Source organism: Amblyomma americanum, chromosome 6 (genome assembly GCF_052857255.1).
Source record: "Amblyomma americanum isolate KBUSLIRL-KWMA chromosome 6, ASM5285725v1, whole genome shotgun sequence".
NCBI lineage: Eukaryota > Metazoa > Arthropoda > Arachnida > Ixodida > Ixodidae > Amblyomma > Amblyomma americanum.
Window position 1 is genome coordinate 33,274,747 of NC_135502.1, and position 14,484 is coordinate 33,289,230.

General features: G+C 45.6%; 1 protein-coding gene across 1 annotated transcript in view; it reads left to right on the top strand.

The window, feature by feature from the left end:
• LOC144136579 (atrial natriuretic peptide receptor 1-like) overlaps positions 1-14,484 on the top strand; it is a 244,834-nt gene that overhangs the window by 128,537 nt on the left and 101,813 nt on the right. Inside the window, exon 3 of the mRNA XM_077669031.1 lies at positions 13,423-13,618. Coding sequence (XP_077525157.1) covers positions 13,423-13,618 — 196 coding nt within the window. The remainder of the gene's footprint in view (positions 1-13,422; positions 13,619-14,484) is intronic.

The following is a 14,484-nucleotide window of genomic DNA, read 5'->3' on the forward strand; positions in this document are numbered from 1 at the left end:
CACGTGACCAACCACGTGACAGCCTGGCGGCGCAGCCACAGGATGGCGGCGCCGCCAGGCTGAAGGCCTGAAATGCTGCCGAAATGTAGCTATCGCTACAAAACTAAACGCAACAGGTGAGACCGATGGTCATAATGTACTACCATTAAATGTCACACCGGCTGCAAAAGGTTGCTCGAGAATGCGGCATCCCGGTCGCGTTTACGGCATTTAGAAACTTGCAGCGACGTGTTATATCATGAACAAGGCAAAAATAATGAATACAGTATAAAGCACACTGGCTGGTTTTGCCACTAGCAAAAGCGCTATTGTGTAGTTAATCCTACTATTCTGCCATTGATGCTATGCGACAAAATGGTAGGCCACATAGAGACATTTAGCATAGCGCGTATCGCTGTCGCTTACCGCGTACTGCCGGCAGCCACTGCGCATGGGCAGGTTTCTCTAACGCTACTAGATGGCGCCAGGTGCCAGTGAGCTGCGCGCATGCCTGCTGCGTCGGGACCAATGATCGCGTGCGCACTGGCGGCGCGCGCTGCACACTAAGTGAGTGCGGTTGTGGTAGCAGTACGCGGGTACACGTCTAAGATTCATTATACGTGCGTGTTCAAAACACACTCCTCCCAGATACTCAGAAAATGACGCGTAGTGCTCGCTGTCAAAAAAGAGACTTCCGGCTTTTCAATGACAGAATATCTGACGAACGGCAGCATAGCAGGCTATCGTGTTTACTATTGGTTTTGGTATAGTGGCACGAGGTTACGCTGTTGTGTGTATATTTGACCTGCCTAAGAAAGACTCAGTTGAATTCCGTGCGTCGTCCAGCCCCTGTCCTCGTGCCTGGTTCGTTGCTAGTGTGCGCTCTACAATAAGCGTTCTATTCTTCGAGCAATCCTCTGTGAGGTTTCAGTAGGGAACTATATAACCCTTTAGTAGAACTGAGTACTTCAATTGTCTCATCCTGACTTAATACTTTTTGTGTTACAGTATTCCAGAAACTAGATTTTAATGATGTCAAGATCACATACGTTGCGTATCGCATACGCATCCCCACGTACGTACTTTGTTTTCATGTGAAAAATACATGCTTTCAGTGAGACCTTCACTTTTTAGTGTTTTTCAATACGACCATCACGTCATCAGCACCGCCGCTGCATAACATTTCTTGGACAATATTCCGGACACCTTCATTCCAATCAAGGCATTCCTCGGCCGCCTCGACTTGGTTTGTTCATTTAGTGATAGACTTCAACACATTTGAAGCGAATATTCATTTATTTGATCACTTAATCACTCACACCTTACCCCGCCTGTCTCAGCCGCAGGGCTCCTGCATAATAAATCGTCAGTAATAAATGCGCATACGTTCACTCGCGTGTGCTTTGCGTCAGCAAATCAGAAACAAGCAAAATACAAAAGCAGTCATGAATAGCAAATTTAAAGAGGCACAAACACAAAGCTTCTGGGTGTGCACCCATTCTCTATACTTTTTTGCTTTCAAAGTCACCTACCGGTCCAGTAAGCACTAAAAGAAGGTCAACACACCAGTGCGCAGCGTGAATATTTAATTATAAACTTTTTTTTTTTTACTGGCGCTTTCAGTCTCGGTTCGTGCAAGCGCTGAGGTGCACACAGACGTCACGGTCGACCGACCAAATTGGGCTACCACACTCCAGTCGACATCGTGTCGCCGGGAAGGACTGTTATTCCTGTGAGCAGTCACTGGGCTCAGACACGTGCGTCACAATAATTGGGGCAGGTGTATTTTGACCTCACTTCATTCGGGCGCAAATGCCGAGCAGCTGCTCTGAAAAAATTCATAATCGTATTAAATTATATTTCCCTTAACGTCTACGATGGAAACTTGCTAAAAAGCGTCTCCATACGCCTATAAAACAAACAATATTTTTTGTGCCAACGAGCTTGTGTCTGTACTCTGTACCTCTCTAGGCTTGAAATGAATACATGCTAGAAGATACGTGTTAAACAAACATCTATGCGACTGTTGAATTTCGAGGACACAGTGCTGGCAAGCTAAATTATGCACCGCTATTGATTATTCACCGAAAATGCCTGCTGCGTAATATTGATCACGCATGGCAGCTCGCGCGAAAACGGGTGTGTTTTAGATGAAATGTGTTGCCAGTCCGAGCGTCAGATGCTTTGTGTGATTCTGCTCAATTAAAAGCTCGAAGCTCTGGGAAATCGCCTTACAGACTTTCATACGCCTGACTTTGCATTAAAACTGTGCATCCGCTGGCACAATTCCGCGTAGTGGGCGTTCAGAAGATTATCTAACACAAGCTCTTTGCTGCACGCGCCGCACGCCTTTGCGGGCTCGTGTTTTTGTGTGCGGCCGCACTTTTTGAGCGCGCTGCTCACTCTCGCATGCTGGAAGAATGTTCCGTAAAAATGACAACGTGCAGAATCTAAACCCCTAATGCTGCACCGCGGGCTATGCATATGGCGCTGTAAGGGACCGCGGATAAATTCAAACTCCTGCGTCTAATTAAACCGGCTGGCAGAGGCGAGCACGCAGGCTTTCTGTAATTTCGCCTCCGGCTGAAGGCCGCCTTCTCGGCTGAGAGACGAGCGTGCGAGCTTGGCTATACTAGTTTAGTGTAACAGCGAACGAATCGCCTTGACAGATTACAACCGGCATGGAAGGGTTAGTTGAATACTTGCGACAAATAATGCGGCAAACTTTGTTTGGGTAATTTATGCGGAAAGCTACAGCTTCACGAATATTAAGGAAAACCGATTCTCATGAGATCTTCTGACGTGATGTCTCGCGAGCTCCTTCCGTTTCTTCTTTTGGTGAATATCGGTGCGCGACGTTAGCAAAATTAATTTCACTTCAATATCACTAAATGGTTATATCCCTGTTCAGTCCTGCATTGAGTACAGTTTTGAACTGCTTGCACATCTTAATCTGCTAGAACAGGACAACCTTCCCAGCTCTGGTCAAATGCGCTAAATGTCTTCCTGCCTCTGCAATAGCATTAGTTACCCTGTTGATTCTCTCACTGCTCTTGCTAGTGCGAGTCGAATAAATGGGAACAAAATTTGATTTCCTCTGTATATTTGTTCAATATTCGGTTCCTACTTTACTGCGTCGGCAGTAAAATATTCTATCTCCTAAACATTGTGCTGTGTGTGCGTGGGATGGGATGAGGTGGAGGTGGGGGGCGTGGTGAAGCCGCGTTCTGGTGAAAGCTCCTTACGATGGGTGGGCACACCCTACAAGCCTGCTCCCACTTCCCCACCCGCCCCCACCTCCCAGGAGGTTTACTTACCACCGCCATCTAAAGGCCTGCATGCGCCACCCTACCCACCCACCTGCTTACTTTCATCCTGAAGAAGCCATGTCCTCCACAGAAGCGATGACGAAATACAGGCCAAAGACGCAATGTGAAGGGGGTCAATATCAAAGCGAAATGTACAAGGCACGGCAATATGAATGGGAACAACCAGTTTGTGGAAAAATATGATTTTTTGTGTTATCTCTCTACTAATTTAGAATACGACTTTAAAATATTGCGCACTAAGAGAAGTACCCCTGACACACAGGAACTTTTGATCCAAATTTTACTCGATCTGCATTTTGATCAATTTATACGTCAACATCTGTGCATATACTTTATTGACTAGCTTTTTTTATAGCTCAGTGACAGCCAGAGTGTCAACGCCAGCTTTCGATTGTGCTTGAAACCTCGAGGGCGCTTGGAGATTCATGATCTAGCCAAGCAGGATCGGGCTAGGTTGCGCTTGAAAGTGGTTCTGTGAGAACCGCTGATCTGTGCTGAATTCGGTGAGAATTTACTCAATGAAGAACGAAAGTGGCCGTGTGACAGGGGTATAATAATTATGGATTAATCAATAATTGAACGATCAGTCCAGTTGCCTTGCATATTGAACAACACTCTGCAACCAATACTGCTGGCACATATTTGTCGCATCACATATTTGGTCACTTCCACTCATTCTACTCGTCTGTTCGCTTACTCGCGAAGTGCAACAACATAGGACATGTTTTTAAGCCGTGCCGTTTCCGTAGTGTTTTTCTTCTTCACTTCAATCTCTTAGTAGTGGCAGTGCGTCAACAATCTCGCTCATATCTTTATTTTGATTTGAAATTCTGAAAGAATATGATGGTTGCGTGCTCACTCAAAAAGAGGTGGGTATAGTTTAGAGGACCAGCCGCAAGGAAAACACGTTTCAGGAATATTTCAAGACATATTCGTGTTCTTTTGTCATGAATTCCAGATGCGCTTCTGTAACCAGCGGTGTGTTCTTGCAAAAACACTGCGAATTCGAGTATATAAACAGGAGGCTCGGGTGGCGATATATATTAGGCCAGAATATCGCTCGTATGGATGCAGCGTGTGCAGTTCCTACCAAAGTTCACTCTGAACAGTTTTTAAACACGTCACCAAAGAACAAAAAAAAAAAGCAAACAAACCGCGTGTTCAGTGACGAAGCTGTGGAAGAGAAACGCGAGTGAAAGCAGCGTAAATAAGTTATCAGGACGGCGGGAAACCCTTGCCTGGGGAACGGAACGCCCCGAGCAGCAGAGTTTTCCGAGCGCTGATTGGAATTGAGTTCTGCCGCCATCTCTTTTCTGAAGCTGTCGAAATGCGGAATTTTCTGGCCTGCCTGTCAACGCCGCTGAGATCGGTGGGCGGCTCCACTCCCTTTTCCTTCGTTCTTTCGCGGTTCTCGAGCGAACGTCTCGTCTTCTGTTCCGTGCTCGGTCGGCCCACCCAGTGGTGGTTCCTGCTTCAAGGAAAACAGCGTTTAAAAATCACCATTCCCAAAACCAGAGATTTCGATCAGATCGATGTGTTTGTAATCGTGCGTGTTGGTCGCTTTGCGCTGATCAATGTCAGTTAGCTGAGCCAGGCACGCCTAAAAGAAGTTTTAGACGGCAAATTAAAAATTTAAGCTTGAGAAATGGCGGAGATGGGTTTCGGGACGCTTTACGCCTTTCATTTTCTACAAAGCTCCGTAAGTTGAGCGCACGGGAAATTGAACTGTACTGTATGAATGCTGTAAAGAGAGAACAAGAGAAGATTGTTTAATGAAGAACACTTACTTAATGATCAGGTATGCATCTGCTGCGACAATTTTTGAAAGCTGTTGGATTTACCCTCGAAGATTACTTAGGCGCTTTAATTCTAGCGAACACTTTTTCTCTATGCTGAGGGTTCACAAACGTGAGGGAATTTTCCGCAGTAATGAAGGCGACATGGTGAGGGCAGGTGGTGCTTCTGCAGGTTGTGGATAGAATAGGAAGGTGGGTCGAGGGTGGCGATGTGCATTTTTTTTATATTATGCAGAGTAGGTCGAGACCTTAAAACGTGCATAAAAGCCGAGGTTCGCATAGGCGAAACGTGTTATGCCTCCTAATGCATGTGTTTTACATGCACGCTTTGTTTGAGCACTCAAGTTAATGTCCCTCTTTGCTTTCCCATAGGGCTAGATCTCCCAGTGAAAACGTTCCGAGGGTTATGAAGCATGGGAACAGAGCGCTTTAACTGTGACGTCACATGTCTCTCTGCACGACTTATTGAGCGAAGCCATATGAATTCGTTAAGACCAGAGGCCACCGGCTATAAGGGAAATGAAATGAAGGGATTGCCTCTAGGGGTACAGGTTTTTGCGAGAGCCATACACCACAACTTTAAAAGACTAGCGTATCAAGTTCTGGGCAAACGAACGCGCGAATGAGTATTCGTGCTCTGAGTACAAGCCAATTCTCTGATGAAACTCGTTCTCGCTCTTAGGAATGAGCTTAAACGTGCAGGCTCTTTCTCCTTTCTCTTCATAATACTTGTGTCTGGATTGACATCGCTCAAATGAGGCCTCTCCTGCCAGCCGACTGGCACTAATACATCTTCGTTCCGCTGTCTCCGAATGAAGCCACGCGTAATGACTTTTCCTTTTCGACGCCAGTCCTGACGACCAGAATTCGTACTGACAGCAAAGTTTGACGGTGCTCCGGGCAATAAGACGCCTGCCAGGAAGTTTGCTCAAAGTAAAAAAAAGTAAATTATTACTCGCGCCATACAATTTTGTCTCCGGTTCGGTGCGTTCACTCAGCACCATCGCTTTATTCGGCAGCTGGTGAGGCCCGTATTGAATTGGTGCTCCTTCGCTAAGGCTTTGTCTGGCCGAAATTAATCAAGAACTTATTGAGCAGGAGCCATTGTTCTCGTTTCTGGAATTATAAATTCGATGACGTAATACAGAACTGAAAAGGAGTTCACTTAAAATAATAGGGTGGTGCTAAGGTGTTGAAAACGCTGAAAATCCTTCAGCACTTCGGTTACGAAACTTCTGTTTCGTCCCCAGTTTGCCTTGAGCAGCCTTAAAAGCACATCCATGCCTGCGTTCTCCGCGATCATTCTTAGCTTTCACAGTGCTTTACCGCAAGACCAGTGGTAAGGAAGCTGCGCAAGACAAGATAACAGAGTAATGGAGGGCTCTAGAGCGGAGAACGAGCTTTACCAGCCTAATGAGCACTCGCTGTTGCACTAGTTCACACCTGTTTGCACAAAGGATGAACCAGACACAATATCTAGTACCAGAAGCCCACAACAACTGCTTCCCTTATTTTCAAATAATTTGTTTCATGGGAAAATTAGACTCTCTAGAAACCAGTGGTGACCACTGGTGAACAGCGGGGAGAGAGATTTTGAAGGAATGACATTGGGACGCAAAGATGTGTGAGGATGAAGATGACGCTTTCAGAGAGCATTATCTTCAGACAAAAGAAAGGGGGGGGGGGGGGAATTCTTCTGCTCATCCGCCGTTGCATGACTCTTCTTCGTTCCCAAAATATGCTGAAAAGTTCAGGTTTTCTTTTGTATACCTGCCGATTGTTATCGCCTTAGCGGAGTCATGCACACTAGACGTTCTGGAACGGCATTGTTCCACTGGCGTCAGTCGTTTTAGCGGCTTTTCCTTTTAAAGAGTAAAAACGGTATGACGGGGCCTAAAACTTGCTCTCCCCGCTTCAGCACATACCTTCGCACGCTGCTAATCGCTGAGGAAACATACTCATCTAATCTTACAAGCATATTTGCTGTCGGTTGCTAATCGCAAAAATCCACACAGAGCGCGCACTTATGCTTTTTTTTTTGCTTAAAGCAGGTAGCAGCCACAATTTGCCCTCTTCAGGTATCAACGGAATAAAAATAAAAATGAAAAAAGAGGCTAATCACAGGCGTAATGCAGTCGGAATAGTATACTCGAAAAGAAGGCGCGAATGACGTCATGTATGTGGTTGCGTGAGAGACATTTTGTTAAGAAATGTAAATAAAATGACAAATCACGGTATCCTGTAGTTCGGAAATAAAACTTTTTGACCTCGCTCAATGAAGCTTGTGCAAAATGGATCGGCACGTACAGATTTATGGTGGCCTGGCTCCTACTTGTATGCAAATAACTCGCTCTCACAGATGGAAATATGTCCACTTCTGCGCCTTCCATATGCAGAGGTTGCATAATATTGAATCGCCTGTCTTTGCGCTAGTTTTGCTGCACTTTTCATTTGAGTAAAACAAATAACAACGGCTTGCGTCTCAACACGTACCTTCGGTAGCGTTCGCGGCTGTATATTTGTGTACTCGGCGTACAATTTTCCAATTTTAATGGCGATACCAACACCAGACAGAGAGCAGGCTGTTCCTTCTGATAAAACAACGAGACACGTTAACAAAACACGTTGTGGGGCTAGTTGGTGAAGCATAGTTTCTCGAAGTTCTTTATAGCGCTACAAAAAAAAACAAGGACACAGGAAGAAGTACACAGGACGGGCGCTGGTCCTGTTTTTTTGTAGCGCTACAAAGAACGAGATCTGCAGTATAGCGCCATACTTTGCCTCGCAGAATGCATTCATTGAAAGGACATTCTAGGAGGTTCATATTCAGAGAGCACGTTCTCAGGTTGTGTCGCTTAATTAAAATGCTGCGTGTATATTGAACTCCGTGTCAAGATATGCAAATTAAAAGAGCGAGACGCCGTCCTTGCTAAACGACACCTTGTACGGATCATGAAAGCGCCGGCTGTGTTGGCGCACAGCCTTTATCAGGTAGGTTCAATGAAGATGCGCAAAATAAAAAAGGATCTTGCACAGCGAGCTTACTGGCGTGCGTAATCATTATGTCAAATATTTGCTTTAGCATGGTCTGACATGGAATAGTAATGCAGTTCGCTTCCAGCTTTGTATAGCGCTTGCTCTCGAGATAGGAGCTTTGAGGGTATTCCTAAACTGTGCCACGAAAATAGGAATTCAGCCATTCGTTCTCATCCCAGCGGTGTAATGCTAATATTATAGGGACATATACAAACTGTGGATTCTAGAAAAAAAAACAGGAATAAATGACTACGAGGGACATTGCGACATTTTATTCCGACACTCCTAACACGGCACCATCCATGACTTCAAGATAAATATGGCGCCTTTCTAACTTATGTTGGCTTAACCCATGACAGTCGGCCATTCACCTTGTCGTTTAGAATGCGAGTGAGCGTGATATGCTTGGCGAAACAAGAGTGGCACAGTGTATAAGACATTTCATAAAGGTGTTAATGAGTCTTGGCCAAAAAAAGAACTGCACACAGAAGGAACAAGGTTACATGCGCTTAAAACACGTTGCGGGGAAACTCGGTGCATCTCTTGCAGAAGGTGAAGCGTAACAAAACAACAACACACAGAAGCACGTATCGCGACGTTACCTTGTGCTTGCCGTTGATGTGTTCAGCTCAATTTTCTAAAAGCTCTGCAGCAACTTGCACCGCAACGTGTGCAGGTGTTTTGGAAGCACAATGTGCTGCACCTCGATCATTAGGCCGCTCGATGTTCCACGCTTTTCGCGTTCCTTTTGGCACCATAGTGCCCGCCACCTTGTCTTCGTTCTTTTGCACGTGCGCGGCAGCATGAAGGTGCAGTTGCCGACGTCGTCGACCGCTTTTCTGCCCCGGCGTCAAACCTGCCAGCGTTCCGTATCCAGAGGACGCATTTGTCCTTTCCACTAATCTGGTCCCATCGTGCGTGTGCGGTACTACTGCCGCAGACTGTGCGGAAGTGCTGAATGACCGTGCCCGACGTGAATAAAGAGAGATGTGGATGAGTGACTGCGCATTAATTAGGCTTTTATTTGCTTTACGTCAGTGTGGTAAAACGAATGCACCGTGCTTATAATAATGAAAAGGTTGACAGATACAACGAAGACAATTATGATGCTGATTAACGTCGTTCCTCTCTGTGTCAGTGTGGTAGGCAATGCCAACTGGTTTTACGGCAGCAACAGATGGCAGTACACAGTTAAAGTGCTGCCATATTCCGTCAGCGCGCCATCGCTTGCTGGTAGTGTAGCTTCTGATAGAAACGGCAATTTTAACGCACTATGCCCGTCGTTCTGATGACGCGTAAAAAAGACACGTATAACAGCAACGGGAGAGTGCCCTAAAGCATCAGACGTAAAAGCTGTTCACTTTCGCCGTGTCAGACCTGCAGCTCTGGAAAAGTTCCTTTTTTCGCAGGTACAATTTGGATCCCAAGTTTTGACTTTGGAAGTCGTTGGTGCCAACGTTAGTTTATTTCTCAGTTTCAGGCTCAACATCGCTACGATTTTCTGAAGACTGACAAGGATGGGATTTGCATGTAATTTCATGCCTTAAGACAAAGGAATGCTACTGAGCTTTCTACTGGATTAACGAATGCATGCTGCCATTATTATATCGCTTTCGGAAAGGAACTTTTCTTAACAATACAGAAAATAGAGCGCTAAGCCCTTGCAGAAGCAAATTTTGAGGCCGTCTGATTTTATGTGGCGGATAAGTCCCCCGAATATCGTTGTTAGAAGCTGCGTGCGGCATTATTCATCCCTCTGACATCCCGGTTCCACGTGCAGTTTTTATGTGAACATGCTACATAATAATAATAATAATAATAATAATAATAATAATAATAATAATAATAATAATAATAATAATAATAATAATAATAATAATAATAATAATAATAATAATAATAATAATAATAATAATAATAATAATCGTGGTATCATCATCACTTATTTACCCTTAAAGGCCCTTGGGTTAGGGCATTACATAAGGGGGGAGGAGCAGCCGAGACATAATACATCGGTCAATAATAACAAGCAGAAATGCAAGGTGCCGGGTTGATGTTAAATCTTTTCTGCAAACATAAAACATTGACATAAAACGTCAACATAGAAGAACCGTGCAAGAAGTTTAATAAGATTTGAGGCAATACTAATTAGGATGACTGGCGACTTATGTTAGGCTTCAAGTGCGCTTGCTCTCTTTTATCAACATAACCGTCTCCTGATCATCTTTCCTCAAACATGGAAAATGCATTAGCTGCAGCGGATACGCCTTTCGTGGTGTTGTTAGCCCGGCATCTTTGGACATGTCGCTTGACACTCCGCTCCTCGATGCACTCACGCCCATGTCCAGGCATGAATTTCGATTCGATCGTTTTCATAAAGAAGTCATCGCATTCGAGAGCGTAATGTGTTGACGGCATGGACGCATATGATGGGCACATCGCTACTGGCGCCGGTCAAAAATGCTTTCAAGGGCTACACGAAATAATTCTGGCGAACGAATTGCCCATTCTGCGCGTACACTCAAAGTTTGTTGGCAGTGTGCGGCATAATTGAAAACAAGAAGCATCAAGTTGATGTGAGCACCTTGCACGAGCCAGGTAGGGTTACATGAAAATGCGCTACCGAGAAGAGTATCCGGTGATTTAAGTCAAGTTTTCTCAGCCAGACTTCAGTGGCTTAAGAGACTGGCCCCAGTAGATTGCACCTGCGCTATGGCCTGCGCTAAAGCACAGTTTTGATCTTTAATAATCGTTAATAATAAACATCTTGAAGCTTTTTCACGAATTACTGGCTTTGGTGCTCTTCGTTTTTACATGCAATGAAATGCCACTGAAGCTGAGAAGTGCTTACGAATCGTGTTAGCATTCCGCGTACTACCAACGTGTGATCGAATATTCGGACATTACAATAGGCGCAGCAGTTTGGAGGGCTTCTGCATAGCAAGTGGGAGGCGCGACTTAGTTTATCTTTAATAGATAACATTTTTGTGACACTGCTTCTTTTCTTCTTGTTTTTGTTCTTTAAACAAAATATATTATTGCGTAGCTAAGCATTCGCCTAAGAGAAATTTTAAAATTGTTGGATAGTGAACGCACTATGGGAAGTTGGCTTTCTGTTCGCGAATAGTGGTTTTGTTTTTTGTTCCGAGTTGTGTTTTAATTATTAATAACACAGCTTCGTCGACGTAAACATCGACATTATTTTAGGCAGCTTGGATGCTCGTTACAACAGTAGGCGATGTCATCAACAGAATATAATTAATATCTCTACAAAAGGAGCAAAAACAATAATCAGAAACTTTTTTTTGCGGGAAACGTATTGTGAGAAAGAGGGAACAAGTTTCGTTTCTTAAACTGAGTTCGTGCGGAGGGAATTCGTCCTTATTTAAACGGTTAAAAGAGCTAGTTTTTCAGTCACCGACATGCTAAATCTCCAGATTCGTATCTAGACAAATGAGGCAGTACTGTCGAAGTACCACGCTCCTTGCAGGGAGCAAGGAGTGGAGAGAAGAAGAGTCGTCGTCAGTGGTTGCGAAGCTTGTTTTCTTTTTTTATTCCTTGATTCACGTGGATTCCGAAATAACGGTGCTTACGTACGATGCACACAGGTCAAAGCACTCACGCCAGGGAGCCTACGCGCCTCCCCATATTGCCTGGGACGACACTCAACAGGCATTCTCCGCACACGTGCTTATGTTATTTTTTCGCGTCAGCGCAGCATTGTTGTCGTCTGTAGCCTGGAACGTCGCCAGCAAGAGCTCCATTTATCACGCCAGAAGTGTGGGCGAGCCTGAATTTTTGCTCTAGCTTTTCTTTTGTTTCTTTCTCGCAGGGCATGCAGTAGGAACGCTAGCACATCGGCTTTAGATTTTTTTCCGTCTACCACGGATGCATGCTACTTACGTAGGGATGCTTCGGCAGCGTAATGAAGTTTTGAGTTGCTGATTTTTAAACTGTGTGACCCTGTCACGTGTCTCGACGTCGCCCATGCTAATCTGTATATTCCAGCCTGATATGTTCCAAATATCATCCCAATTGTCGTCTTGCAAAAGGATGCGCAGATTTCATACTCTCCCGACATCCCCACTCTAAACTGCACGCCAGTTTACAGTCTTTAAACCGGGATGCACACGACGTACCGAACCGCTGACAAAAACGTCACGTGGTTATAGTGACGTGGCGATCATCCCGCAGCAGCCCCAGGTCTTCCTCGTATTGCCCCTCTAACGTCTCCTAGTGACAAATGTTTCTTTTTTTTTTCGAGTGCCTTTGCAGGTTGAGGCGTTTGAAACTGGGCCTGCCCCCAAAAGGCCGCAGCGGGGTTTGCGTGGGTTTATCAAAGCGCACACTTGAGAGGAAACCGGGCGCCGGGCGGGGGACGCTTGTACCCATTTTTACCAATGTGGATTTCGAACCAACCACCTCCCGCAGCCGAACTGGACGCCCATTCCACTAGACCACTAGGCCCTTCTGGCCAGACAGGTACTCCACCCAACAGCACTAGCATAAAGAAAATGGACAGCAAACGGCAGTCGACAGTACCGCGCCAATAATGGCGATCTCTTGACGCGAAAGTAAAATATTCTAGTTCTCTGTGAAAAGAAAAAAAATGCCCTTACATTCAGAAAAAGAAAACGAAAATAGCACTGTTTCCACACTCAAGATTAGCACTTACAGAATCGCGAGCATACGGCGGCTATAAACGGAGAAGGGTAAGCCATTCGACTTTTTCTTTTTTGCCAACGGACCTGCGCCATTCGCGCACGAGGTGGAGCTAGTGACTTCGAGTCACGTGAGGTACCGTCCACTACCGGGTTCGGTACTTTCATCTGTCGTCTCGATCACCGCTCAAGTAGAGAGAATCAAGGAGCATGGAATTCTTAAAAACACTGAAAATAATGACGAAAGAGGCATCGAGGAAGAGCCTCAGTAAGCTAGCCAACGTTTGCACGAGACGATTTGCCTTCATCTGGGCCTTTGAGTGCACTCTAGGATCTATATCACCCTTACGACACCCGAAATTATAACGAAAAGAGTGTATTCAGCAGTGCAACGTCAGTTCTGCATCCACATTTATTTTCGGGGAACTAAATGTGTTGACCTACTGTCACTGTGGCCCTAGAAAATGGTGTGGTGCAAGCAGCCTTGAAGGCTTATTTGAACCCTTATGCAACAATACGAAGCTAAATAATGATGTCCGTCTCATTTTGAGAGGCTTTGTTGAAAGGCTTAGCTGCAATTGCCTAGCTTAAACCTACACCTGCCATTTCCGCTTTTTGCAGACGCAACACGAGCAACACGCGGCCCTGGTATCGAGAAACGGACAGCGCCGAGCGTAACCAGCGAGCTCGGCGCGCTTACGAGGCGCTGATGGTGGTGCAGACGCGGATCCCGGAGTCGTCCGAGTTCTCGCACTTCAAGCAAGCCCTGCAGGAGACGGCGCGCAAGGAGTTCGAGTTCGACTACAACACGGACGAGGTGAGGGGCGGCGCCGGCCATCCCCGCACCCTCCACCTCGCCTCACTCCACCGATCCATTCGCCGACATTTCCCTGGTCTGTAATCAGGCGGCCGCTAATGGCTGTAATTAAACTGGGCGCCTGTCACGTTCGAAAGGCAGCTTAAAAGGTAACGGCTCCAAGTGGTCGTTAAGCGCCGCAGGTACGTTCTTTCTCACTTTTTTTGGACCACTATTCGCAGTATTTTAACGCCCTACTTACGTACTAAATTTCCATGCATGGTTGACTTATGTTAGGATTGTCACGCTGAACTCTGCCTATACCTAATGTGCAGGTGTTCAACTGAGCATTCTTTTATGCGCACTAAGAGGTATTTATTTGGTTCGGTTTATCGGGCTTAACGTACCGGAGCGACTCAGGCTATGAGAGACGCCGTAGTGAAGGGCTCCGGAAACTTCGATCACCTGGGGTTCTTTAACGTGCACTGACATCGCACAGAACACGGGTCACCAGAATTTCGCGTCCATCGAAATTCGACCTCCGCGGCCGGGATTGAACCCGCGTCTTCCGAGTCAGCATCCGAGCGCCATAACCACTCTGCCATCGCGGAGGCTAAGAGGTATTTCGGGAATTCTACGGATCATATATGAATTCACAGCAATTGAGCCTACGTACTCTGAAAACGTGAATTTTTGCTTCTAAGTGAACAGTAATGTGTCACAACACTATAATCTGAAGCGGCAGAAAAAAAAAAGCCCCAGTTCCAACAAAGGCAGTGCATACTAGTTTATTACAGCCTTTGCTTAAAAGAGAGTCTGGCAGGAAGGAAAATGAAAAGGAAGGTTCGAAGCTAAGTAGGAAATCCTTGAGCGTCACCATTTTCTTT